We start from the raw sequence: 27,191 nt of genomic DNA on the forward strand, positions 1-27,191 counted from the left end.
AAAGAGAACAAAGTAAGACAATATATCTGAAAGGAAATAATAGCTATAAAAAACGGTAATTGCAGTAGAGAAGTAGAACTTTGGCATAAGACTGAACTGCTTTTATAATAGTGGAATTTTCAATATGTTCGGTACATTTTGAGCGTACAGATCAGCAATGTCAATTTCACTATATTTTTGCAAATTTGTTTAATAGTTAGAAGAGGTCAGCTGAGGGGATGAACGAAAGTGTTGTGTTCAGTACATTCAAGGTTCCACAGAACGCAAGCACAAAATGCTAAAACATTTTACGTACAAAAAAAGCATTAGATTCTGTTATTCAGTGTAGTGCTTATGAAAGACACGGAACATTTTCAAAGCTCAAATATGTGACAGGAAAATCATTTACTATAGGGAAAATGAACTATAAAAGTTACAAGTTCGAGAACACTGCTCAATTATGAACAAAAATATGTTTTGCTTAAACTTTTCTACAATTTATGGTTTAGAGTAAAACATATTACTAAAATACAATGCAAAAAGTTTATGTACGGTATGTACTAGAAATAAACATTAGTGGGAATGATTGTCAGCTAGACATTTCAAATTATTGTATTCAAACCAAGATGGTGAGATGGCTACCTCATTAACTGCTGAGACCTTAAGTTTTTACTGGCCAAAGCTGAAAATCCAGCAAACATTTTGCAGAAACAATCTGTACTATGGAAAAAAATAAGACAGCAAGTTTAATTTCACTAGATGCTTGATAGAAGAGTTCCTTCCGGACTGGAGACTTTTTTTTGTGGAATTATGTGCACACTTTCAGACCAGCAACTGTATACCTGTGGAGGCCAGTAGGAGGCCTCCACTATACATCACCCTTACCTCAGATGTCATAGGAAGGCTCTAGCACACATCTCCAGAGATCACTTACAGACTTGCAGAGCATTTTTGAAATATGTGAGGTGAGTTGACGTGAGCTGAGGTGAGGTGAGCTGAGCTGAGCTGAGGTGAGCTGAGCTGAGGTGAGCTGAGGTGAGCTGAGGTGAGCTGAGGTGAGCTGAGGTGAGCTGAGGTGAGGTTCCCCCCCCCCCCCCCCCCAAAAAAAAAAAATATCTCATCCATATACTAGAAATTTAAGTTGCATGTCTAAACTAAGCAAAAGTGAAACCTGTGCCAAATTAAATAAAAACAAATTATTAGGAATTTGGAGGCTGCCATCTTATAAGTCTGGCTGTCATAGCTTTTGGCTTTAGCAATTTCTGAGTCACACTCCTGCAACAAGCATACAGCCGATGGCGCCAGACCAGAGTCAAAGATCTGATCTGAATGCTCATTCTGAGTCAATGACAATAGTATTACAGAATAAACAGCAAAGATGTCAGCCAACTGGCATTGTGTAATAAAGAATAAAAATGGCAGCCTCGATCTCCTCTTACTCCAGCTTACCTTTAATAAGTTGCCAACTGATACACAGCTGGTGATTTTCCCTAACAGCACAGCTTCCAATTCTTGAGCGAGGGGAGATTTGCATGTATGGAGAATTCTCCACTCAACCCAACTGAGGATTATTGGAGACCATAACGGTGACCATAACCATAGAAGAGAGATCTAAACTGATCTGTTGCCATGCCATAAAACTAATCCGGGTAACATTACACAATAGTAAGCATTGATAAAAATGTAGTAAAATGGCAGTCACTATTTTTTATTAACTCTAGGCTTTCTTCAATCATTGAAACCCTTCAAATATCACCTCTTATTTTTTTCTTTAACATCATTGAACGTTCAATTTTATTAAACTGTTGTCTGCGCTGTATTTGGAAGGATTCCACTTCACTTTGTTGGGTCAGCAACTGTAAGCATGTGGACAGTGACACAGATGTCAGGATTACAATTTATGGCAGGTTTTTCTATAGTGTGCTTCCCCATGGATAACTATTGTCATGCCCAAAGCAATTGGAAGTAAGAAAACAAAAGTCAAGCAGAGACACATTAACATAACAGAACATTAGGACAAAGAAAAAATGAGGACCAGGTAAGAAATGAAGAGCATGTGAATTTTATTTTAGTTTTGATTCCTTCTGAGAGTAGCAGTGTGCACACCTGCACCTTTACAGAATGTGAGGATGCCATAATTCCATGTTGCAGTAAATGGCTTTTCATCAAACTGTATCATGTATAATTATACAACAATCATACAAAATGGTTTAGTGAGACACTGGTCCCATGAGATCTACTGCTAATTCTTTTAAAGATTGTATATACACATAACCATAGCAGCAACAGACAATAGCCACAAGCTGGTTCAGGATTTTGTTTTGTTTTTTTAATTTCTCAGAAAATAGAACTCACATAACAGACATAAGGAATCAAGAAATAGCATTTTTTTCAGTTGGGTAATTAGAATGATGGTTGTTAAAGAAGAACTGTAGCGAAAATCTTAAAATTTAAAAAACATACAAATGAGAAGTACATTTCTTCCAGAGTAAAATGAGCCATACATGACCTTTCTCCTATGTTGCTGTCACTTACAGTAGGTAGTAGAAATCTGACATTACCGACAGGTTTTGGGTTAGTCCAGCTCTCCGTAGGGGATTCTCAGCATAGCCTTTATTCTTTATAAAGACATTCTCTGAAAAAGATTTATACAAAGGCTGGCCTGCCTTCCTGCTCGCTGCACACTTTTTTGGCAGTTGGACAGAGCAACTGCCATTTACTAAGTGCTTTTAAAAATAAATAAATCCCTAAGAACCCCCTATAAGAAGATGGGCTGTCGGTAATGTCAGATTTCAACTACTTACTGTAAGTGACAGCAACATAGGAGAAAAGTAATTTATGGCCCATTTAACTCTGGAAGAAACTTACTTCTTATTTGTATATGTTAACATATATCTTACATTTTAAGAATTTCCTGACACAGGTCCTTTGAAGACAAAAACAAAGTTCAGTGTCAGTTTATGATAATTCAAGTTTTTACAAGTGGTTTCCCATTTTCAAATTCAACAACACGTTAAAACAAAACAAATGGAGATCAAAGCCAATTATCTTGAGACTAGTTCAAATAATCCATTTTCTGCTGCAAATGTTTTTCTACAGGGAGTGATTGCTGCCAGGTAACGATTACTGGATTATGGCTGGATTAAGTTTTTGAAAATGCCAGAACTTTAGTGTGGGCACCTTCCCAAGTTGGTGCTTTCAGTGATGAAAGGGCTTTTCTATTTGCAAAGGGATCCAGTACATGATCTGGAGTTTGGACTCCAGTCACACTTTTACTCCACCAATATCCTCCACGTAGGCGCTTTACTTTGGCAGCCACTTGAGGTGCATATATGGATGGAGGACGGAGCCTGGAGACAGCAGCAGACACGGACAGGTACTGTATAGTGCAGTGGGCACATTGAACATGGGAGGGGCGCAGGTTTGGGGGTTTTCGCTTCTCAACCGGATATGGCTCGCCATTACCGTCGCACACCTGACCAACCACGATGGTCCGACATCTTGCAGCATGTCCAATCAAAATGCTTGGCCCACAATTGGTCGCATCATTTGATCGGGCATGCACTTGGCAGCACAGATTTTTACTAATCTAGTGAATTCTGGATTTATTGCCAAGCCATGTGAGAAATAAGCAGGGGTCTAATATAATGGTTGTAAATAACCTTACAATGCTCTGGGATTAACAAATATCTATTTAAGAGCCCTTTAGAGCACCTGCTGTAATAAATGCATCTGAATGACATTTATACTAAAAAAAAAAAAAAAAAAAAAAACTTCATTTTTTCATTCCGTAGATAAAGTACAGTCAGATGTTTACTACTTACTGTAAGCGACTGCAACATAGGAGAAAAGTAATTTATAGTGCATTTTAATCTGGGAGCTATGTACTTATTGGATACATTTTATTTTTATAAATATTTTATACATAGATTTTAAGTTTTTCGCGTAAGAAAAGATGAACAGCGTAAACTTGGTTCCACCAAAAATTTAAATAGTACAGGCATAGATAATGCAAGAAAAGTGACATTTGCTTGAATATTCTCCATGGGAGATGAAATGGTGTTCGCAGTTACTTCCACGCCACTATGGTGTCCTTAAACAAATGACTGTTTCAGGCAAGGAGGAAGATGTGCCCAATGAGTGTGGAGAAGTCCCAGTAAGGAATTAATTTGTACGTAGGAAGATCAGTTTGTATTTATTAGACCACATCAAAAATAGTTTTGTGCAAGAGATCAGTATCAAACTTTAATACATCAAAAATCACAAAAAGTTCTGTTAAAAGATCTTAGTCTGTTAAAAAGCCAAGACAGAGAACTTCACAAAATTCACAGTTGAAAGATCGTACAATTTTGAACAAACAGGAAGTGCTTTGTTGTATATAGTTTTAAAACAGGCCTGGAACAATCTAAAACTATATACAACAAAGCACTTCCCGTTTGTTCAAAATTGTACAATCTTTCAACTGTGAATTTTGTGAAGATCTCGGTCTTGGCTTTTTGACAAACTAAGATCATTTTTTTTTTCACTTTCAAGCTTTATTAATCAAATGCACCAATAAACAAAACAGCAAATATTACAATGTGTCCAAATAGAATCAGAACAAATGTTAAACTTGTGACACATTTATCAAAATGTTACATAAGGAAAGACCAGTAGAGCATATGCAGCACAAAAAAAATATTTGAAGAAAGTCATGTCTTGCCAAAGAAAGCAATAAGTAAATCACATCATTCTTCTACACTTTATATTCAAGAGAGATGTTGTACCTTAGAGATAGGATCTTAATCATGATAATAAATCAACATAGCTGAAAAGTGGATTTATAATCCTGGGTATCACGAAAATCACACCAGAGAGCCCACACTCAGACAGAGGTCTGATCCATCTTGGGCCGTAAGAACAATCTCCTCCATTTACAATATACAATTCACTCTATCCCACCACTGAACACTTGTAGGGGCTTCTATTGATTTCCACAGACAAGGGATAGTAGCTTTGGCAGCATTAATAAGGGGGATAAGAATGCAACATTTATAGGTTTTAAAGGACATGGGGACCTCCTGGAGAAGGTAAGTTTCAGGCGTAAAGGGTATATATCAATGGAGGAGATTTTTTTGGTGAAGATGAACCTTTGTCCAGTAATCTTGGAGTTTGGGGCATGTCCAGAAAATATGGAAGAGATCACTTCCAGGATTGCCACAACAATTATAGTTGTCCATGAGACAAACCGATGTAGTTTTTTTAGGAGTATTGCACCAGTAAGAGAGAATTTTGTAGTTTAGTTCCTTAATGTCTACGCTAACAGAGCCTTTGTGAAAGTTGTGCATGCGTCCAGAAAAAAAAGAGAGATAGAGTGGTGCTGTGCCTAGAAAAACACGACTCTTTCACTCGTCTTTCCCTTCCTTGTATCTTATTACCAAATGTCCTTCTCTGCATCTCAGATCTCACTTCTGAGGAGTGAGGACTGCATTGAAGCGGCGCAGGCCTGTATTTGCAAGATCTGAGAGGCAGAGAAGGAGGTAATAGTATACAAGGGCGGGCCAGAAGGGTGAAAGAGGAGTGTTTACGCTAGCGCTCTGATCGTTTTGGAGACAGGGATAGCTGACCATTCCAAGCAGGCTTTGTATACAACAACCAGCTAATCGGCGGTAAGGTACATCACTTGCCGTGATTGGCTGGTTGTTGTATACTGGGTACCACATACAGTACAGCACCAGTATCTGTACCTGTTTATACAGTATAGCACCAGTACATAAAGCATAGTACACAAATGTCCAAAAGTCAAGAAAGGTAGTCATACGGTGAATATATCCCAAAATGTATATTTTAACTTGAAAAGTTGGGTGTCATCTTATATTCCCAGTCCTATACGCCGAAAAATAAGGTATGCTGAAGAGCAGCAGTGATAAGGGACACCCCTGGGAAGGTTCCTCGAAAGATGTAAAAAAATAAGGTGATGGAAACCCTGGGGTATATATTGTTGCCATGGGGATTTGTATAAAAGACAGAATCTTAAGGAGGCACCTCTATGCCCTATTTTCAGCAGTACATAATTTAGCCACTCCCATTGTACTGCATCAAAAGCATTCTTCACGTCTAATGTGAGAATCGCAGACTGCTTATGCATTAAGGGATATGCTTTTACTTGCTGCACACACAAAGGTTACAATTTTTCACAATATTGGTCCTTTCAGTAAGCATGTTAAATAGATGAAACTGAGAAGGTGTAAATACTAAAAAATAAATAAAAATCATTGGTCTACTCAATCTGCAAAACTGGTTTATCTGTGTACTTATGCTACAGGATAGTTACACCAAAATGTGTAAAGTACATGTACAAGCCTGTGGAAATTAGGATCTATTTCCACTAGCATGTTACATTCCACATACATTTTTCTTGTGGTGCAGAAATCTGCAGCGTGCAATCTATATTTTTCTGCATCGCATTGCAATTGCAAATTTGCATTCAATGGAAATGAGGCTATTGGTTTCAGTTTCAATGCAAATAATCGCATTGTGAATTTGCACTTACTGGAAATGGGCCCTTAATGCCAAATGGGATAAACATTTCTCTATAATGCAGAAAGAGGAGGAACCATGCTAGGCCAACACACGCTCGTGTCAATTTACCATATGATTGTCAGGTTTTCAATAGCAGATGGGAACAGACTCCAGTGTAATGAAAGTACATTATTTTATGTTAGATATATTTCAGCTAGGCAATAGAACATAATATGTAGCTAGAGGAAAAATTCAGACATTCAAATTAAGTCAGTGGTCTAGGACTGGCATGTGAAAAAACATGGAACTGTTCATAGGCATGAATAGCAGCTAATCTGTTGAGATGTTATGTTGAAGTAACTGTCCAACTTGATGAGGTGTTAAGCAGAATCCACTGTGTACTAGTGGCAAGCAGTCCTGTGTTCCCCAGTCTCATAGCCGGCCCTTAGAGACCACAGCTTCACTCTGTCTGTCTAGACAGTATTCATGATCCATCTGTCTGGCAAGCCTGGCGGACGGCAAACACTAACAATTCAAACAATTTTACTTCCTCTGTTCCATCTCCAGACTCTGTATGAAACAGTAACCTGATGCTGCAAATTACTATCATTGTTGTAATTCTCACAATGGCAGTGCCAGACTTGCATTAACATCTCCCCTAGACTGCTAAATATTTAAAGTACTAGATAAATTTCACCTGAAGTAGGACACATAAGAGAGCAGATACACAATCAAAATGTAAATCTAAGATGTTATCTTGTTCTGTTTGAAATATAATCCTTTTATTAATATTAACCTAACAGTGGCCCATAGGAGCCTTTCATATGTAAATATTGAATATATCTAGATTTATCACGTATATACACGATCAAGCATGCAGATTTTGTATGTTGTATATGTTCTAGTCTCAATATTTCTTTATGTAACTGGTTGATAAATGCTTATCAAGAGAAACTATACCACGGTAAGCTAGTGTGAATCCAGGTTTAAATGAAAATAGATGAAAAAATGGATGAAAAAAGCATTGACTGGTATACACCAAATTAGCAGTTAATGCCCAACTCCAGTTATAAAAAAATAAATAAAAACAAAATCGTATACATATATGTACATATTGCAAGGAACGACTTCCCATATGTTATTACAAGGAGATATAATAATAATAATAATCTCAAACTACAACACCTTACATAATTATTATTGATTTATAAAGCACCAACATATTCCAAGGCGATGTACAAAGTAAGAAACGAACATGGGGTGCATAATAATACAATGAATGGTGAACACCAGTATGCAAAATACATAACTGGTGACAAAATTGAAAAAACAATACAAAATACAGAATCGGTAATGAGAGCGATAAAAGTAACATGATTAGGTCACATGGTCTAGTACAGGCATGGGCAAACTTGGCCCTCCAGCTGTTACGGAAGTACAAGTCCCACAATGCATTTGCCTATATGAGTCATGACCGTGGCTGTCAGACTCCTGCAATGCATTGTGGGACATGTAGTACCTTAACAGCTGCAGGGCCAAGTTTGCCCATGCCTGGTCTAGTACCTCTACCCATTACACTGCCCAGTAAGTAAAGTGTCCAGCTTGGGGGCAGAGCAAAATTATTGATATTTACCATGTAATACGGTCAGGTTGTTTGATACTCAATGAGCCCACGTGTCATCTTTACTATTAGCAGACAAGAAAAAAAGGGTTTTTTTTTGTAGATATAAAATATGCACACAGGGAGATGCTGGTTACTTACCAGTTGGAAAAAGCACATCAGTCACAAAAACCGCACTGATCTGTTCAAGAAATGGTTAATATTTCTCACGGGAAAGGGGGTATCATCTACTGGTTGTGAAAGTTTAACCAAGTATTAAAGTTTCTCTTTAAATCTAAAGCAAAGCATCCTTTCTGTACAGACATTGCTGCTGCAACTCACCTATATACTAGAATCGGATGCTCTCAATGTCTTAGAGCTAGTGGTCAAAACACTATCTAAAGAGAAACCTTAATCCAGGACTGAACTTCATCCCAATGAGTAGCTGATGCCCCCTTTCCTACAAGAAATCTTTTCCTTTTCTTGAAAAGACCAGGGACATCTGTATGGCTGATATAGTGCTAAAACCCATCCCACAGCGTGATGTCAGGACCAAGGCCCTGACAGGTTAATGTGTAACCGCATTGCATTGTGGGGAATAACAGCTGTTTCCAACTTCCAAGCAAGCCATATCTCCCTCTGCGGAATGTCCGTTTAGGGCCTGAGCCCACTGACGCAGTTGTGTCCGCTTTTCAGTTACACATCAATGTTACAGATGCTGAAAAGTGGACAGAAGCAGACACAACTGCATTAGTGGGCTCAGGCCCTTAATGAGAATTCGATGCACTGAGAAAGATTTTACAATGGGCAAACACTGACTAAATAATTTATAAATGAATAAAAAAATAAATCATCATGTACATATTGCAAGGAACTAATTCCCATATGTTATTACAAGCAGTCACCCTCTAACTACAACACCTTTCATAGTTGGGTCACATTGACTAGTACCTCTACCCACTTCACTGTACACTGCCCAGTAATCCAATTGTATTCATTATGTTACTTTCACTACAGTTCTTTTTAAAGAGGAACTCCAGCCTAAACAAAGATACTGTCATTAAGTTACATTAGTTATGTTAATTAAAATAGATAGATAGTATAATCTCTTACCCAACTTGTTTTAAAAGAACAGGCAAATGTTAGCTTTCATGAGGGCAGCTATCCTTTTGTTTGAAAGGAGGTGACAGGGAGCATGAAATACAGTTCCAACTGTCCTGTGTGCTGATCACCCCTCCCAGTTGCTATGCAACGTGAATAACCACATAGAAGATCCCATCATGCTTTGCACAGTATCAGGGAAAAAAACGCGGGCAGTTTTCTCTGATGGGTGGAGATTAGCTAAAAATGATGCTTTGGTAAGAATAACTAAGTTCTGATGCTGTGGAACTGTTAAAGAAACACCAAGCCTTTTCAGTTCTGCCGAGTAGATTTTTAGTCCGGAGGTTCACTTTAAGATGCGGACAAAATTGCTTATGATTTACCAATTGTTGAACAGACTCAATATGACAATGTTTCAGCCAGAAATATTGTGAAAGGTGGTTGTATGGTTGTATGCTGATCAAATATATAATATCAAGCAAAATCCTACTGCTACACTACTAAAGCTACAACCAAAAATAACGCAGTAAACATTTCTTGTTGTGATTTCAGTCTGCATTTTTTTGGACACTTTTTTTTTTTCCTAGATGGTATATTTAGCTGCATGTTTGGTGTCAAAATGCAAACACATATTATACTCCTTCACCACCGACACTGCATCATTACGCAAAATACATACCAGTCTGTCCATTTTAAGCACATACATAAATTCACTTTTCCATCTCATTACATTTTCTTCCTTTTAACTTTTCACTTCTTGGACATTTGGGGATTGACTTATTTTTAATCTGATTGTTGAAAAACTGAATCTCTGAAACACTGGTGGAATGCCACTTGCGGGTTATGAATTGAAGTGCATTGAGGGAGATTTAGCTTATGAGCAGTGTGTGCTTTAAACTTAGCATGAGGATAACAGGGACTATGTTTTGGGGGTTTTGGAGGGGGTGGTTGCAGGGCAAAAACTCAGTGTCCATCAGCTCCTAGAAGCTTTCCGGTGTCGGTGCGTGGCTCCCAGTGTGTCACGTAACCCCACGTACAGTAGGTCAGGTGACATGCCAGGAGCTGTACATGGAGGATGCTGAAAAGACACTAGGAGCTGCAGGAAGGTTAGAAGATGGAGCTGGATTTTCTGCTGCACAGGAGAGGAAAGGGGGGAGGGGGGGGGTGCTTTTTAGGCCGGCAAGCACATCAGGCAATCCCCATCGGTGAAGATACTGGGGACTTTGCTGTACTTATAAACATCCTGTTAACTTGCAAAAAACAAAGATGTAGGCAGGATAGATTTTCAGAAAGTCTATTTCAGGGCAAAATTGCTCAGACAGTACAGACCTATATATTAAAATATGACATATAAAGTATTCTCATACTAGAAAAGTTATCAGCCCAACCTCTTAGGATGCAAACACACGTACTTCAACTGTCTGTAGTGATCGTGACTAACTCAAGTGGGACTGCTTTGGTCAGGAACTCATACAGATGAGGCCCATGGCCGTAGCAGAGCAAAGCATATTGTTGCTATAGGATTGGTGAGACAATTAAAACCGCAGTACACAATGGAGAGGCTTCCAATGGACCGCGTGAGGAGAGGTGCAACGCGCTCCTTAGTTACCATCACTTAAAGATTCAGCATGCAAAATATTTAATCAGCCTCAGGGGACACCTGTATACACAGATTCTTGGCCAAGATGACCCTGATCAGCCACCGATGGTGTGAGGCCGAGGTTGTACAGGAGCAACCTGTACCATGGAAATGCAGGAGGAGGGCTCATGGAGTAGCGAACAACAAGCAGTGCAGAGTAGGCTGGGCAAGTGGGGAGAACAACGACCTTTGCCAACACTCAGCTGTTTCGACTCGCCAACATGCAGAGTAGATTTGGGGGCAGGTGTACAGTTGCTAGATTCTCGCCCAAGGCGGTTTTTATCATCTGCCTTGACAGAGTTGATTCTAACGTGTAATGTCAGACAGAACCAAAGCGCTATACAAATGTTGGCATTATTATTAAAAAAGGGTAGAAAATGTGTTTGTCTCTAAACACTGATTTGAGGTAATTATTGAGCCGATTTACAAACCAGGCAGTACTGTGATACTAAACAATCTATGCTTTCTGTATAGAGATATTCACACATTTACCTGAGCAAGTACCGTAATAGCACTTACTTCAGGCTGTATCCACCATTTTAAGGAAAGGTGGGGGGAAAGGCTGCGCATCCCTAAACACATGCTGCAATTGAATGGTTAATCGCATAGGCATACAGCGCCTCTGCCAGACTGAAAAATGCATGCCCTGCATCCAAGACAAGTGCTAACATTTATTAAACTAGGAGGTACTTTAGCTTCCAAAGTACCTCCTAGTTTAATAAATGTTAGCACTTGTCTTGGATGCAGGGCATGCATTTTTCAGTCTGGCAGAGGCGGTGTATGCCTATGCGATTAACTATTCAATTGCAGCATGTGTTTAGGGATGCGCAGCCTTTCCCCCCACCTTTCCTTAACTTTGTAACTATGTAACTGTCAGGTTAGCTGCTCCCAGCCCCTCCTCCTGAGTTTCCTGTTTGCATGATAAGTAGTAGCAGATTTGCATATGATTTGCATCTGAATTGAATGCGAAGTGTGTAGAAAGTCTATATAGGTGCTATACACTGAGCTGGTGGTCATTTCAGATGCAGCCTTAGTGGTATGCGCTGGCGTTCTCCTCGCTGTATCCACCATTTGTTCATTAAAATACCGGTATACAAAAAGTTTAGACTACACTTGCAGAAAACTAGCAGTCCGTAATACTATGGTCTTGTTTCAAAAACATCTGGTCAACTAAAATAGCAGCCACCTTGCACCATCTTTTGTAAGTGTTTGTCACCTTCCTGAAGTCTCCACAAGTGAGTGATTTATCAATGATTATATTATTCAGATTATTAAATACCATTACAACCATAAAATCAAGTACAATTATAAGGTGTTCACAATGTCAATTTCCTTATTTTTCTAATTACTGATGTATTTTAAAGTCAATAGGAATTAAAAACAAACAACAACAACAAAAAAAAACAGCCAGATACTTACCATAGAGAGGAAAAGCTCTGGATCCTATAGAGCATTTCCTTTCCACTCACATCTCTCGTTCCAGCGCTGGCTCCCCCTGGTAGCAGTGTTCGCCCAAATTGGTCAAATACTGCTTTCTGCCACAGAAAGAGGCTTCGGAATTCTTCGGGAGCCTGAGTACTCCCGAAGACAGGTGGCTCTGTACTGCACCTGTGCGAGCACACTCTTGTGCGCTCACGTATGGAGCCATCAGTCTTCGGGAGCACTCAGGCTCCCGAAGACTTCCGAAATCCGCTGCAGCAATAAATTCAACCAGGGGAGCTGCCGGTGCAACGAGTAGACAGAGAGAGAATCGGCAAGGCTTTATAGGACCCAGAGCCTTCCCTCTCCTTAAAGAGACTCCGTAACAAAAATTGCATCCTGTTTTTTATCATCCTACAAGTTCCAAAAGCGATTCTAATGTGTTCTGGCTTACTGCAGCACGTTCTACTATCACCATCTCTGTAATAAATCAACTTATCTCTCTCTTGTCAGACTTGTCAGGCCTGCGTCTGGAAGGCTGCCAAGTTCTTCAGTGTTGTGGTTCTGCTATGAACTCCCCCATCCAGGCCCCTCTCTGCACACTGCCTGTGTGTTATTTAGGTTAGTGCAGCTTCTCTCTGTTCTATTATCTTTTACAAGCTGGATAAATCCTCCTCTGAGCTGGCTGGGCTTTCACATACTGAGGAATTACATACAGGCACAGCTGTCTGCACTCTGCAGGAAGAAATAGCCTGACACTTCAGTGGAAGATAGCTGCAGGTGGAAAGAAACACACAAATGATCTCTTGAGATTCAAAAGGATGGCTGTATACAGCCTGATTGTGTATGGATGTATTTCCTATGTGTGGACATACTGTACATCAACCTACTTCCTGTTTTGGTGGCCATTTTGTTTGTTTATAAACAAACTTTTTAAAACTGTTTTTAACCACTTTTAATGCGGCGAGAAGCGGCGAAATTGTGACAGAGGGTAATAGGAGATGTCCCCTAACGCACTGGTATGTTTACTTTTGTGCGATTTTAACACTACAGATTCTCTTTAAGTATCCGGCTATTAGTTTTCATTTCAACTTCCTATTGAATTTAAAGCCCTTCTAAAACCATGTATAAAAATATTTAACAGGGCCAGTACTAACTAGTTCAGTACCAACTTAAAATCCCTACACCATCATTTTTTATTTGTAGTGCAAGTATGCTGCCTCCTCCCATCCCGACTGTTAAAAACACAATGCCCTCAATGTACATTTTAGTGATCAACCGTCGATTTAGTAAAGGCTCATCTTCGGGACTGCTTCATCACTTTGCACTGCAGTGAGCAGGTCAGAGTTCCTAAGCACTCAGGAAGAGTTTACATATCTTAGTGCCTTCTAAGCTGAGCTTCAATGCTCATCCTACCTGGCAAGCTTGCTTTAAATCTTAACATGAATGCCCTATAAAGACAGATAGCACTAAGGCAGCAAACAACCTGTTCTTTTAGAAGTCTGACACAAGCCCTTTTTCTTTCAGAAATGGTGGTAATGCCTCGGCCTGTAGGATCAAGCAGAGTTCATCTATAAATAGTACGTCCATAAGGAATTTCATTTCCAAGAAAGCAGCGGAGGATCCGCACTTTTATCGAGCAAAATTCACTCAAATTCAAACAGCTGCCACAGCAGTAAAGTCATCTGCTGTAATATGTTGTCCGCAGCCACGCAAAGGTCTCTTAACGCATTGCTTGCTGCCGCCCATGGCTGCTCTCAGGAGAAGTTTTATGGCTAAAGGCCTAATCGCAAACAGCTCAGGCAGGAACCAATAACCAATAATTACTGATCCGCAGAGATGACTGATAGCGAAAAGAATTCAAGAATGAAAAGCACAGCGATTGAAATACACCAGAGGAAAAAACACAAGAATAGAACCGTGTAAAATAAAAATATGGGATCTAAGTTGCAGACTTATTTCTGAGCTTTATTAAATAATTACTGGCCAATTAAATGAGACTGGCAGGGGCTTTAACACAATTAGATCATCATTTCTGCGCTCATCCTTTACAGGCTGCTATTTATCTCAGTGTACATTATGGACTTCATGGAGACCGGTAGCCTGTAATGGAAGATACACAGTTTATCTAATTACTAACATTGAATGATCTTATTGCTCAGTAACAGCAAATTCATTCTAAAAAGGTAGAGGTGGGGAAAATATGAATACTGATGTACATTGGGCTTCTTCTTCATGGTAAAGGATGGTACCAATTAAACTCTTCCTCAAAGACCTGCTACTACCAGCTAACTTCCATTGAGTGTGAGCCCCTAATGCCAGGAGAGGTAGCAGTTACTGCTGTCACCTAACTGAACTCATGCCTCCTTAGGGCCTAAACACACTAGAACGCTTATGTCCACTTTTCAGCATCTGTAACATTGATGTTTTGCTGAAAAGCAGAAGTGAGTTTGTGCGCTCAGACCCTGTCTAACAGCCTATCAGAATGTATGGCATGAGGCTGACTAGGTGGGGAGGAGCACCACACAAATATTTCATGTAAATAAAACTGTGTCTAGATGGCCAATAAATATCTGCTGCTCAGATGTGATATGTCTTGTCTTCCAACAATACCAGATGACAACACAACACACACCTTCATTGCTGTTAACCAGCCATAATCCATACTATATAGACTATTGGTACAGGCATTAGAAAGTACCTTGTTTGTCATCCCAGTCCATTCCTTGTATGGATATTCAAATGTCTGATGATTTCCTCTAGGTTTGAACTTCTATAATGTAGCCTTTAGTCACATTCATACATGGTTGTTACTGGTGGATTTTGAAACTGGCAGAGGTTTCGTCTGTCATTTTGTTTCCATGGCTCTTTATGGCCCTTTCTTGCTCTAGGTATTTACCATCTCCATCATATTACTTTCCAATTAATAAAGATCCATTTTGAACAGTACATTTCCTGAAATCATGGCATTAAAGCATAAAAAGTGCCATTTCACCTACAAGTAACTTTGGTAACCAAGATACACTTCCTCCAGCCCGAGTTTTCTCTTTCAGCTCCACTGACCCTGGTATCTAACACCAGCACACAGTGGCATAACAACATGAGAGCAGCCCTGTGACCGCGAGGGGGGGGGGGGATGTCAGGGCTATAAGGACCCCAACTACTAATACACTCTCTCTGATAAGGCAGTCCATCCTTCAGATCAGGGGTTTTTCTGACTACACTTGTTATGGGCATGAAGATTATGATCACATTTATTTTATGACTCACAGGATGGATTCCCAAGCTGTGAGGGTCTCAGAGCATAGACCAGGGAGAGGCTGTGAACACTGGAGAGGCACCCATGACTTCAAGTTACATCTCTGCCAGCACAGCTACATCAAGGCATAAAATGGACCATAAGGATTACACAGCTGCAGAACCCGAAGGAGTATTCCTAGGGAAGAGTGCATCAGGTTCTATCCCACAGATTACATTTTTTCAAAATTGTCAGAGACTTTCCTTTAACCCTCCTGGCGGTACACAGTTTCGGTGGCTGCGTCCGCGGGAGGGATTTTTGTAATAAAACTTATTGTAATAGTTGTAGCTAGTACTAGGCTAGCTACCAGTGTCCCCCAAGTCCCCCGCACCTCTCTGATCACCCCGATCGCCGACGCTTATATTTACCCATCCGCGATCCCGCGAGAGCCGCAGTCATCGCAATCAGCTTCAGTCGTTGCTATGGCGACGATGGGACATGACGTCATGCGCAGTCCCGATCCTCCCCGTAGCGAAGCCTGGAACTGATTGGGAGACTGCGCCATTGCAGGATCCCTGGGGGGTACGTATACCGGCAGTGATCGGGGGCGATCGGAGGGACTTTGGGGACACAGGTAGCTAGCCTAGTGCTAGCTACAACTATTACAACAAGTTTTATTACAAAAATCCCTCCAGGGGCCATGCAATCCTCTGCGGTGGCTACCCCAAGTGTAGGTCGGTGTTACCTCCAGGAGGGTTAATTTAAACAAACACTATTGCAAGGTGTCTGCAGAGAAAATGTTATTCACACACTCATAACAGAACTCCTCAGACCGAACACAGTTTTACAAATTAATTGAACAAAATCACTTGGAATCATCCTCACGTGTAATTTTACAGTTATTTAGCTAATGCACCTAAATGGAAAAACAAAACATTTCTGCGCATAATCTAAAAGGGCAATTACTGACACAAATGCATTAAGCATTATTGCTTGGAATCTTACACATCAGATTTCACAGACTGAACCCACATGAATGAAATGGCATGTGTGGGTGGGAAGGAGTACAGACGTTTATCAGGCAAGCTGTTAGACACCACCATACAGGTTTTCCCTCCATAGAGTGCCAGGACACAAAGGAAGCAGCAGCAGCACTTACAGAAACAACAGATTCAGAATGTAAAATCTGAACTTACAGGTAAATATCCCTGGGGGAGGATGTTCCGTCACCAATGGGCAGTTCTCTTCATCACTGTTATCTCCACAGTCGTTCAGTCTGTTACAGATCAGCGATCCAAGATACAAACATTTGCCACTGGTGCATGTAAATTTGCACTCTGAAAGACAAAGTGTTACCTTATTAAAAATGAATCTTTATAATATATATTGACACAAGTATATCATATGAGGGCATCTAATGGGCATTTGTAATAGTCTAGATTTCCACTTGTAAATAACAATGTAGTTTGACATATCTGATGTTGATCATCTAACACTGCCTTAACCCAGTATGTTACTATCAGCATAGAGCAGGGGTGGACAAAGTTTTTGACTCGAGGGCCACATGGGGTTCTCAAGTTTGACCGAGGATCCAGACCAGATTAAGAGTGCTGCATGCGAAGCACACCATAGCAAAAAAGGAGCATGGCCATGACAGAATGTGGGTGGGGCTAACTAATAAAGTGGGCCCCAATTTTCTCCCAAAACACAGGCAAAGTGACACTAAACGTAATTAGATGACCCCCCCCCCCCCCCCCCGTCAGGAACAGGCCCGCGGCACGCCTGCGTATACGGTTCCCGACTGCGGGTTTGACCAGATCAAGAGAAGAAGCAGCCTCAGTCAAGCTAAAACAAGGCTGTGACCCCTCAGAACACTTCTCACTGCCACCACTAGCTGTTGCTAGACACTTCCACTCTGCTGTCGAATTACTCGCACTGGCGTTTTCGTACGTTGCTGCGCGCTTTAGGCCAACGTATGACAAACGCCCCCCACACACGCACAATTGCAATCTCACACTGTAGTGAAGCAAAACCACTAACAGTCGTTCCGAACGATACTGTTAGACTTCCCACTCTGCTGTCGAGCGCAGAAGTGCCCCATACACACAATGCAATTACAATCTTATACGGTAGTGTTGCTCAGTCATACAATCAGGCTTATACACAGTTACACCTCAGTCTCTTCTAGGCTATGAGTGTTAGTTTAGTACAGCAGAAGTCAAACTTATTAAATAACGATTTAATATTCCAGGAAAAAAAGTGGAACAATGCAGAAAATGATATATACAAAAGATGTACAAAAACAAAGTAAAAAAGTTACAAAGTAAAAGTTACAAAGATACAAACAAAACAAGTTGCCAAAATAAAAGGGAAATAAACATGAATGTTACCAACGCAAATGTCCAACCGTGGAGGGACACGGATTTACCGATTTCGATCGGGATCAGCTCTGGCGATGTGCTACCCTCAAGAGAAGATAATTTTTTAGGCATCTGGCCCTGCTTCTTATGCTACGTACACACATGCGACAACGATCGTTCGTTGAGAACGACGAACGAACTTTTAATTGATGAAAGAACGACCTAAGTAAAGATAGTTTTAAAAGGTGTGTAACGATCTGATCGTTAGAACGAGCGTTACATCACGTAAAGTAACTATTGCGCCTGCGCATAAAAATGAGAAGCTTCACAGAGAAATAGTGAAATGCACATGTCAAGCCTAGTACGAACGATCGTTTGCAACGATGTACTACTTTTGCAAACGATCGTCGTTGGTTAAAATCCGCCGAGACAGAACTTTCTTTTGTAGCAATTTGGCTCATTCGTCGTTTGCCTTAATAGTCGGTGGTTCGTTTTTTGTAACGATCGTCGTTGGTAAAGATCGGGGAACGATCGTTACAAACGACTATAGTCGCATGTGTGTACGCACCTTTATACTGAGAGATACGCCTGGAGGCTGCCACTTCCTTGGGAAGGGGAGGACTAGTTTTAATTAACTTTCCAGACATAATTGAACTCCCAGAGATCTAACTTCCACATGTAAAGGTGTATGTCACAGCAGATCACAGCAGATAAAATGTGGGGACTTGACTGCTTTTGGGATAATAAACCATTTCCTGGTCAGATGCTAGTTAGCCAATTAGCATTTCCTGCTCCTATTCACCATCCGTCACCTTCAGGTGCAAATGTAGTGGTCATTGACAGACAGACCATCACACCTGAGACAGCAGATGGGCTAGAGGCCTAATGAGCCATTTCCTTGCCCCAAGCTAGCAACTCCAGGCAACAGCTGCCTTCTAGCAGACATACACGTGACATAGTCAGAAAAATGAAAGAAATATGTTCCTGTATTATCCTTAACTTCACCAGCATCATAACTAGCTGCTATATTCCTGACACCCCCCCTCCCCCATCCACCAACCGCAAATGGCAGCAGTCAGACTTCATTGGCACCAAACACAGGCCCAGGGACAGCAAGCAGACCCCCCTCAGGCAGCAAGCGAACAGCAGTTTAACCACTTAACGACTGCCTCGGCGGGTCGTTAGTGGTTTAGCATGGAAAAGGCAGCTCGTTTGAGCGGCCTTTACATGCCAGTTCACGGAGGGTGTCTCCGTGAACAGCCGGCGAGCCGCCCATCGCTCGCAAGCTAAATGTAAACACGCGGGGAAGAAATCCCCGCTGTTTACATCATACGGTGCTGCTGCGCAGCAGCGCCGTAAAGGAGATCGGCGATCACCCGGCCTCTGATTGGCTGGGGATCGCCGGCATCTGATAGGCTGAAGCCTATCCTAGACTGCGCAGGATGGTTATCCGTCCTGCACAGCCTATAGCCTGCGGGAGAAGCAGGTAAGGGCAAAAGGCGGAAATAGCTGCGGAGGGGGGCTTTGAGGAGCCCCCTCCGCTACGCAGAAATAGCCGGCGGCGATCAGACCCCCCCAGCAGGACATCCCCCCTAGTGGGGAAAAAAAAGGAGGGGGGGAGGGGGTCTGGTCGCCCTGGCTCAATTCTGATCGGTGCTGCGGGCTGGAGAGACCACGCAGCACCGATCATAGCAAAATCCCCTGGTCCTTAAGTGGTTAAAGCATAAAAAATAGCCACTCAGCCATATGTGTGTCTTTCACCTATATGCACAATAATAAAGCTGCCATGTTGGTCAGTACACAATGCATTATACCAGAATATTATTTTTTGAAAAAGATTCTAGTATAAAGCACCATTCCGTGTACTAACCTACATAAGTAATGTATTGCTCTTACATCTTAAAGGACAACTATCAAAGTTACCTGAAGTTCTAAATGTCACATATATTTCCAGTAATTTACTACCAAATGGCAATACAAAGGCTTTTCCCATCTTTTCATGTTTTATGTGAAAAAAATTACATTTAGAGAGAACAATTTTCACTGTGGGCATTACTATGGAGGAATGTGTCCAGCACATCCAGCATACAGAAACAATACCAGTAATCCTGTGAGCAAAATGTGTTCAGAATGATAAGAAGCAGAAATATAGTTTCAAATGTGTTTAAATAACATCAGCTGCAGTGCTGTGTGCCTGATCCTGTGTTTTACTCTCTCTGCCTCGCAGTCTAAAGTAAACAGTTTACAGCCAGGGAGAGCTCATTCTGAATATGGGGGGGGGGGGGGGGCATCCAAATAAGGAAAAAGTACAGGTCCTTCCTTTCAGACCATTCTCTGTATTTAAAAATCCTTCAGCTGTTCTCATTTGATATTAAGAAAGCAGGCAGGGCATAAGAAACAGTGAATCATTCCTCTGTGAATAGTGACAGAGAAGTGGAACGTAGCTACATGGTATGGCTCTAGCCTCTAGCATGGGCGCTGACACAAATTGTTACAAACAGCTGGTAAACAAGGAATTTTTTTTCACACAGACTGTGATGAGAGACCTCTGAAAAGCTTTCTATTGTTGCATAGGTATGTGGAGTTTACAGAAGAACAGTTTCAATGATAGTTGAAAAACATGTAGTTGAGCGACAACATAATAAAACACATTTTTATCAAAAACCTGAGTAACCAAACGGCTAACTTGGGTTGTGATGAAACGTCCTCCGCCACAAATAGCAAAGTGCAGCAGCCAGACTTCTTTGGCACCAAACAACACAGGCCCAATGACAGCAGGCAGACCTCCACAGACAGCAAGACACAATGCAGCAGCCTTTCCCTCAAAATATACATAATCTACAGTGTATCTCCCTGAATACACAAAATGCGGCAGAATTTCCTCAAAAAAAAAAAAACACAATGCGGCAGCGTTACTCATAAAATTCAAATAATGCAGCAGCATTTCTTAAAATACACATCATTTTGGCAGTGTTTCCCAGAAAATACACATAATGTGGCTAAGTTTCCAGAAAATATACATTATGTGGCAATCTTTCACCAAAATACACATAAATGGCAGCATTTCCCCCCTTAAAAAAATACATTAGGCAGGACTCCCCTCTTCTGTCCCATAGCACCCCCCATTAGTGCCACCTAATAGCTCTGGTGCTAGTGGTGCACGTGAAAAAAAAATAATTTACTCACCTGGCAGAAGACTCCTCTCTCTGCCTCCAAAGTCGATTCCCGATTAATCTTCAGTGCAGCAAGTCCAGCTGCAAAACTCAGGCACTGAAAGGCGGATCAGGGCTACTGGAAAATTACACAAATAGACTCCAGTGCTGGTCTTCGGATGTAATTTTCCTGTAGCCACGTTCTCCACGGAATCCATTGCCAGCAACATGGATCAGGTGAGCTGCGGCGGGTGAACTGGCGCAGTGTCTGTTGTACGCCACAAGTCAGTTCACCTACTAGGGGGACAAACAATCCTGCCCTGCATTGATTGGACAAATTTAATGCCCAAGCAGGCCATAGTTTGCCCAATCCTGGCATAGAGAGTTCTTTACATTTTTACCTGGGTACATTAAGGAAAATTCCCCCTTTTAAAAATAAACTTGAACAATGTTAGCTTAATGAATAAAATTGCTTATTTTTCACAATGTTACTTTATAAATGTAGTCAGTGTTTGCCCATTGAAAAATATTTCCTCTACCAGATTTATATTCTTAAATTAATCACAGGTGGTGACGTTGTTATTCTTGGCAGGTGCATCACTACACAAAGTTTGTTTACTGTGTGTCCAAAAATCAGTAGAAACATCTGGTCTCCCAGAATGCCCTGGGAAGAGAATTCTGCATAGATGAACAGCCTTGGCCAATCAAAACTGGGAAGGTAGGGTTAAAGAGCAATATACAGCAATATATAGATAAAGGAAGGGTTTCTGATGTGGAAATCAGGATAATTAACGGAAAAGGGGGTATCCTGACTAATTTATTACATTCTACTATATGTCTTTATGCTGCCATTTTAAGGAGAAACTGTGAAGAGTTGAAACAAACTCACTACCAGTGTGAAGCTGATACCAAGTTTGTCAGTGAAAACCAGGTCTGTTGAGAAGAAAACAAAGTGCCGCAGTCAATGGAAATTCAGATGAAAGGGTGAAATCCCTCCCACTTAGCGATGTTTACCCTAGGCGGATTAGAATTCAGTGGGCAATAGGACATCACATGCAGCTACTTCCTAGAGAGCTACAATTTTGCACAGAGATAGTCCAAGGAGTTCCCTTCCTATTCTCAAAATTTAGTGTGTGTAATAGGAATGAGTGTGGAGATAGCAGCAGCATAATCTGATTGATCCCTTGCTGTTGTAGTGCGCTCGCTATTCCCACATGCAATTTTTTGCATGCGTTCATGATTTTTCAGATCTGACACTAATTACAAACACGCATCATGCCTAAAAAAAACTGCGCAATTTAAAATCAGTTAAAACACAAACAAATATGACCGCCAATGACATGCATTTTCGGAGCAGGGCTGTTGACGTTAATGACAATTGCGTCTGAGGCCAGCATCATAGCACACGCTTTCCCAGTATTTTGTAAAAACAAAATTTATTTTGCAAGATTAACCTCCTTGGCAGTTATCACAAGTCAGGCTTGGGGTGGAAAAAACAAGCCAGGAGTGATAACCCAGAGCATGACTCATGGTAGCCAACAGCAAGACTGTGCAGAGCATAGCGTGCAGCAGACAGTTTTCCTCACCTCCTGGGGGATCCAGACGCCAGCAGCCATTCTCTTTCCAGTCCTCCGAGTCTCTGCATCCCTCGGGTGAGATCGTCATTTGTCATCATGACGACAGACCATGACCTCACTACAGGGCTACAGCACCTAACGGAGGATGGAGGGAGAACTGCAGCACAGGGAGGCGAGTAAGTACTGGGGCTGCTGCAGGGGGGGGGGGGGGGGGAATTGTTAAACAGAAAGCAGAAGGGACACATGGCAACATAATGGTGACCAGCCATTCAGACAGTTATCAAAATGTTTATGAAGTAAACTAAAATTGCTAGAAAGCTGCATTAAGTCTGAGGCCTGCTAGCTAGAGTAGTGATCATATGCAATTTTTCATCCGGTTTAATCTTACAAGAGTCTAATGCTGGGGATACACGGGTCGCCCGGCGCCTCGATTAGCCGCCGGATCGACCCCAGCCGCGTCCCCACCGCATCCCTGCGCGTGGATCGATTGCCGCTCGTCCCCGCCGGCGCTTCCTAATCAGCGCTCGATTCCCTGCCATTGTCCGCCGGCGGGGATCGAGCGGGCGAGGGTCGAGTGGCATGATCGGGCCAGCTGAATATTATCAGCTGGCCGGATCAGCTGGTCGATACACTGTACAAAAACGTACAGTGTATCCCCAGCATTAGCTCTGGGTAATAGAGGACCTTGCTCCAGCCCTGCCTGAAGGCCTATCAAAACTACAGAAAAACCACCCACACAGCCTTATCTGAAAGCTCATTTGTTTTGTACTTCGGTAGACAAAGTGATAAAAATATTTTAAAAACATTATTCAGTGTTTGCCCATTGTAAACTGTTTCGTAACCCTGATTACATTCTTCATTTAGCACAGCTGGCGACATCTGGATGTGAAAAACCTGTATGACTGGGCAGACATCTCCTCATACATCCGTTTCTGTGAGGACTCCTGCATACCAACCAAGTCTTTCAAAGTCTATCTGAACAACAAACCGTGGTTCTCCAACTAACTACGGTAACCACGCACAAGTCTAGCAACCTGGAGGCCTACAAGACGGCAAGAAACAACCTGAAGCGTGAATTGGGAGTCACCAAGAAGGAGTATGCAGGGAGGATGAGACACAACCTTCACGCAAATGACCCTCGAGCTGGAAGGGGCTCATAGCTGCCACAAACTATAATCCCCCATCAAAAAACTCCTAGCATCGAACTAGCCGAGGATCTCCGCAACTTTTACTGCAGGTTTGAGAACCAGGCGGCATAGGTGGATCTAGAAACGATATCTGCTCCCCCCCCCCCCCCCAACAATGCCCCAGGTCTATAGCTCCCTGCCTCAAGTGGTAAGCAAGGGCGATGTCCTACGCCACCTGTCAAGGTCAAGCCCTGATGTGGTGTCACCAGCCCATTTGAAAACTTGTGCTTGGCAGCTTGCTCCCATCCTCACATCCATCTACACCAAGTCCCTTCAGAAAGGGTGGTCAGTTCCCATGTGCTTCAAAATGTCCACCATCATCCCTGTCCCCAAAAAGCAGGGAATCTCTGACCTTACTAACTTCAGGACAGTGGCGCTGACATCAGTCATGAAAACCTTTAAAAAAAAAAAAAAAAGTGTGATGCTATCCCACCTTAAAGGGCAACTAAAGTGAGAGGGATACGGAGGCTGCCATATTTATTTCCTTTTAACCAATACCACTTACCTGGCAGCCCTGCTCGCTCAGCTGCAGTAGTGTCTGAATCACACCAGAAACAAGCATGTAGCTAATCTTGTCAGATCTGACAACCTGGACAAATTGAATTGTCAGGAAACTGCTACTGGACTTCAGTTCGGCATTTAACCTGAGCGGTATGCCCGACACTGTCGAGCAAGAAATTTATGCTAAAAGCGGCGTCGGGCATGCCGCTAAGGAGTTTTTAAAAGGCACAGGTGTCCCCCAGGATAAATCTGTTAGGTGTAGGGGCTCCATAAAGGTTAGCTAGCAACAGATTAGATAGTATCGGTGACCCCCCAACACCCCTGATCGCTCCCGATCCCCCTGTTCAGTTGCCTACCCGCCCGTTTGCTGACTCGCCATGCTTTGCAGAGCGCGGTGGGTGCTTTTCTTACCTATCCGCACTTGTCTGCCTGTCACCATGCCGCCGCCAGTAATACAGATCCCCACATTGTCGTCGAGTGTCCGTCCGTCCCCTGGAGCAGCAGCTTCTTCTCAATCCACCCTGCACTTCCAGTTGTTCTTGGTGAAGTCTCTCAGCTATGACACCCTCTAGTGGCGCCAGACGCCAATGCAGCGATTTGGCAGTGGTGTAGGGAGAACAGGATGGTCCTTAACACAGCCAAAACAGTCGAGCGGATAGTAGACTTCAGGAAGCATAAGCCCACACCTCCTCCAATCTACATAGAAGGCACTGAGGTAGAAAGAGTGACAAGAGTCTGGCTTATGGGCACAACCATCTACAAGGACCTGAGCTGGAAGGCAAACACCGCCTTGACCCAGAGAAAAGCCTAGTAGAGACTTTTCTTCCTCCGCCAACTGAAGAAGTTTGGTATGGCCCAGGAGCTGCTGGCGAGCTTCTACGCCACCACCATTGAGTTGGTCCTCGGTTAATCAATTCTGGTCTGGTATGCTCGCTCCTCCTCTAGAGACAGATATAAACTTCAGTGGTTCATCAGGTCAGCGGAGAGGATAATTGGAAGACACCTCCCGTCACTTGACCTTCTCGAAAATTACTGATATTCGACTAAATTCCAATAGTAAAATACCTGTAATATTTACAATGTCTTAACCTAACCCTGCTCTCACAAAGAACCCTCCCTCTACTGAGGCCTAAAAAAAAAAAAAAAAAACAGACGCCTTTATTTAATGTAAGCATCTGATAGTGCCATGTACACTATATTACAGCAGACATTAGGTGCAATTCTGATGCAAAAGCTGTCACCGCTACCTGCAGTAGTTGCAGCTATGCAAGTGCCCTTCAAGCATTGGTTCATCTGCCTTCAGTAATTTGCCATAACTTTATACACCTACAACCACAGCCAGAGGAGTCAGAGCCCCTGACTCCCATACTGAGATTCATATATCACTTAAATGCAAAGCGGAGATAGAGCAACAGTCCTCGGAAACCAAGATATAAATGTCCAGTAGCAATAGGAAGTAAAGGACCCTTCCATAAACAGGCCACAGTCCTAAGGGTCATAGGATCAAGGCGTGTCTCTCAAAAAAGGTTAGGAGAGCCCAAGACCCTAGCGGGATCATACACCTGAGCTCCCTACAGATCGCACATAAAACACAATACACATAGCACTTGTAAGTGGGAAAGAGTGATTACTCAAAAGAGCATGGACCAGAAGTAGAGAAAACATACCATAATCTTAAAGGGTCAGTACTGAGACTCCCAAGCACCCTCAGCAGACTAAGTACATCCAAGCATACATATGAGGGGGAGATGCGCGTACAGGCAGGGCCGGATTTTTTATTTTTACCGCCATAGGCCCACTATCACCAGCTGCTCCCGGACCGACAGCTTCATAAACTCCGCCCCCAACATGGAAGGGATCAGATTGCAGGCTCCTCTGAGGACAGTTAAGTGAAGTGATGGCAAGGACAGGCCTGGATTTACATCACAGGAGCCTATAGGCACAGATATCCTGGCACGCTAGACTTCACCATCCATGAACCTACAAACCCCCCACGGAACCGCACCCCCAGTGTGCTGGCTGTCTTAGCATTCCCTTTTTACTTACTTCCCTTCCCCACCATAGGTAGCTACAGGTGTCCCTTAGCATTAGGGAAGCCATAGCTACCCTCAGTATTAAGTAGCTAGTGGTGCCCCCAACTGAAGGGAGATCTCATCAGTGGAATGCAGAGAGTAGGGTGAGTAACCGCTCATTCATGCTCTGCTCAAGACTCTGCACAGGGAAGGAGGGAGGCACTCAGGGAGGGGAGTAATCTGCCTTTTCATCATGCCTATAGTGCCTTATGGTAAATCTGGCCCTGGGCAAGGATTACATTATAAGCTCTGAGGACAGTTAGTGACATGATGGCAGGGATTAGATTGTAAGCTCGTTGGGGAGCGGCACATTTGGTGAGTGACAGGCAGCTCAGAGATCATTGTCAGTGCCCCTTCATCCCCTGAGTGCCAGATCCGGCTGTAAGTAGCCTCCCACCACCATGTGCAAACTGTGTAGCAGGACAAATGTTCGGCAGGCTAACTGCTACTGCCATTCTGCTGTCCACAGCCTGCCCCTTGCTGCCTGGTGCCCTAGGCCATGGCCTATGTGGCCTTGCCTGAAATCCATCCATGCGTACAGAGGAGGTAGAAAAGATAAGAGGAAAAAGAACAAAAGAGAGAAAGAGAACTAAGGAACAGTACCGGCCACAAGAGGTCTCACCCAGGCCCCGCATACAGAAACCTGAATAATAGTGAAGATACATGAACCAGGATCAAACGTAGGAACATTAGGGAGCGATTAATATATTTTAAATAGGAAGTCAGCAACTTCCACATTGTTATGACTTGAGGTTGATGGCACTCAGCAACAAATGTATTGTGCAATTAATGTAAAGATAAAGAAACATAAATTAGTATTTTCCTGATGCATCTTCAAAATCACTTTAGACCAACTGAATGTTTG

General features: G+C 42.3%; 1 protein-coding gene across 2 annotated transcripts in view; it reads right to left on the reverse strand.

Moving 5' to 3' along the window:
- LDLRAD4 (low density lipoprotein receptor class A domain containing 4) overlaps positions 1 to 27,191 on the reverse strand; it is a 404,941-nt gene that overhangs the window by 180,476 nt on the left and 197,274 nt on the right. For both annotated transcript variants that reach the window (XM_068237123.1, XM_068237124.1), the window contains one exon: positions 16,674 to 16,814. In XM_068237123.1, coding sequence (XP_068093224.1) covers positions 16,674 to 16,814 — 141 coding nt within the window. The remainder of the gene's footprint in view (positions 1 to 16,673; positions 16,815 to 27,191) is intronic.

Source organism: Hyperolius riggenbachi, chromosome 5 (assembly GCF_040937935.1).
Source record: "Hyperolius riggenbachi isolate aHypRig1 chromosome 5, aHypRig1.pri, whole genome shotgun sequence".
NCBI classification, from domain to species: domain Eukaryota; kingdom Metazoa; phylum Chordata; class Amphibia; order Anura; family Hyperoliidae; genus Hyperolius; species Hyperolius riggenbachi.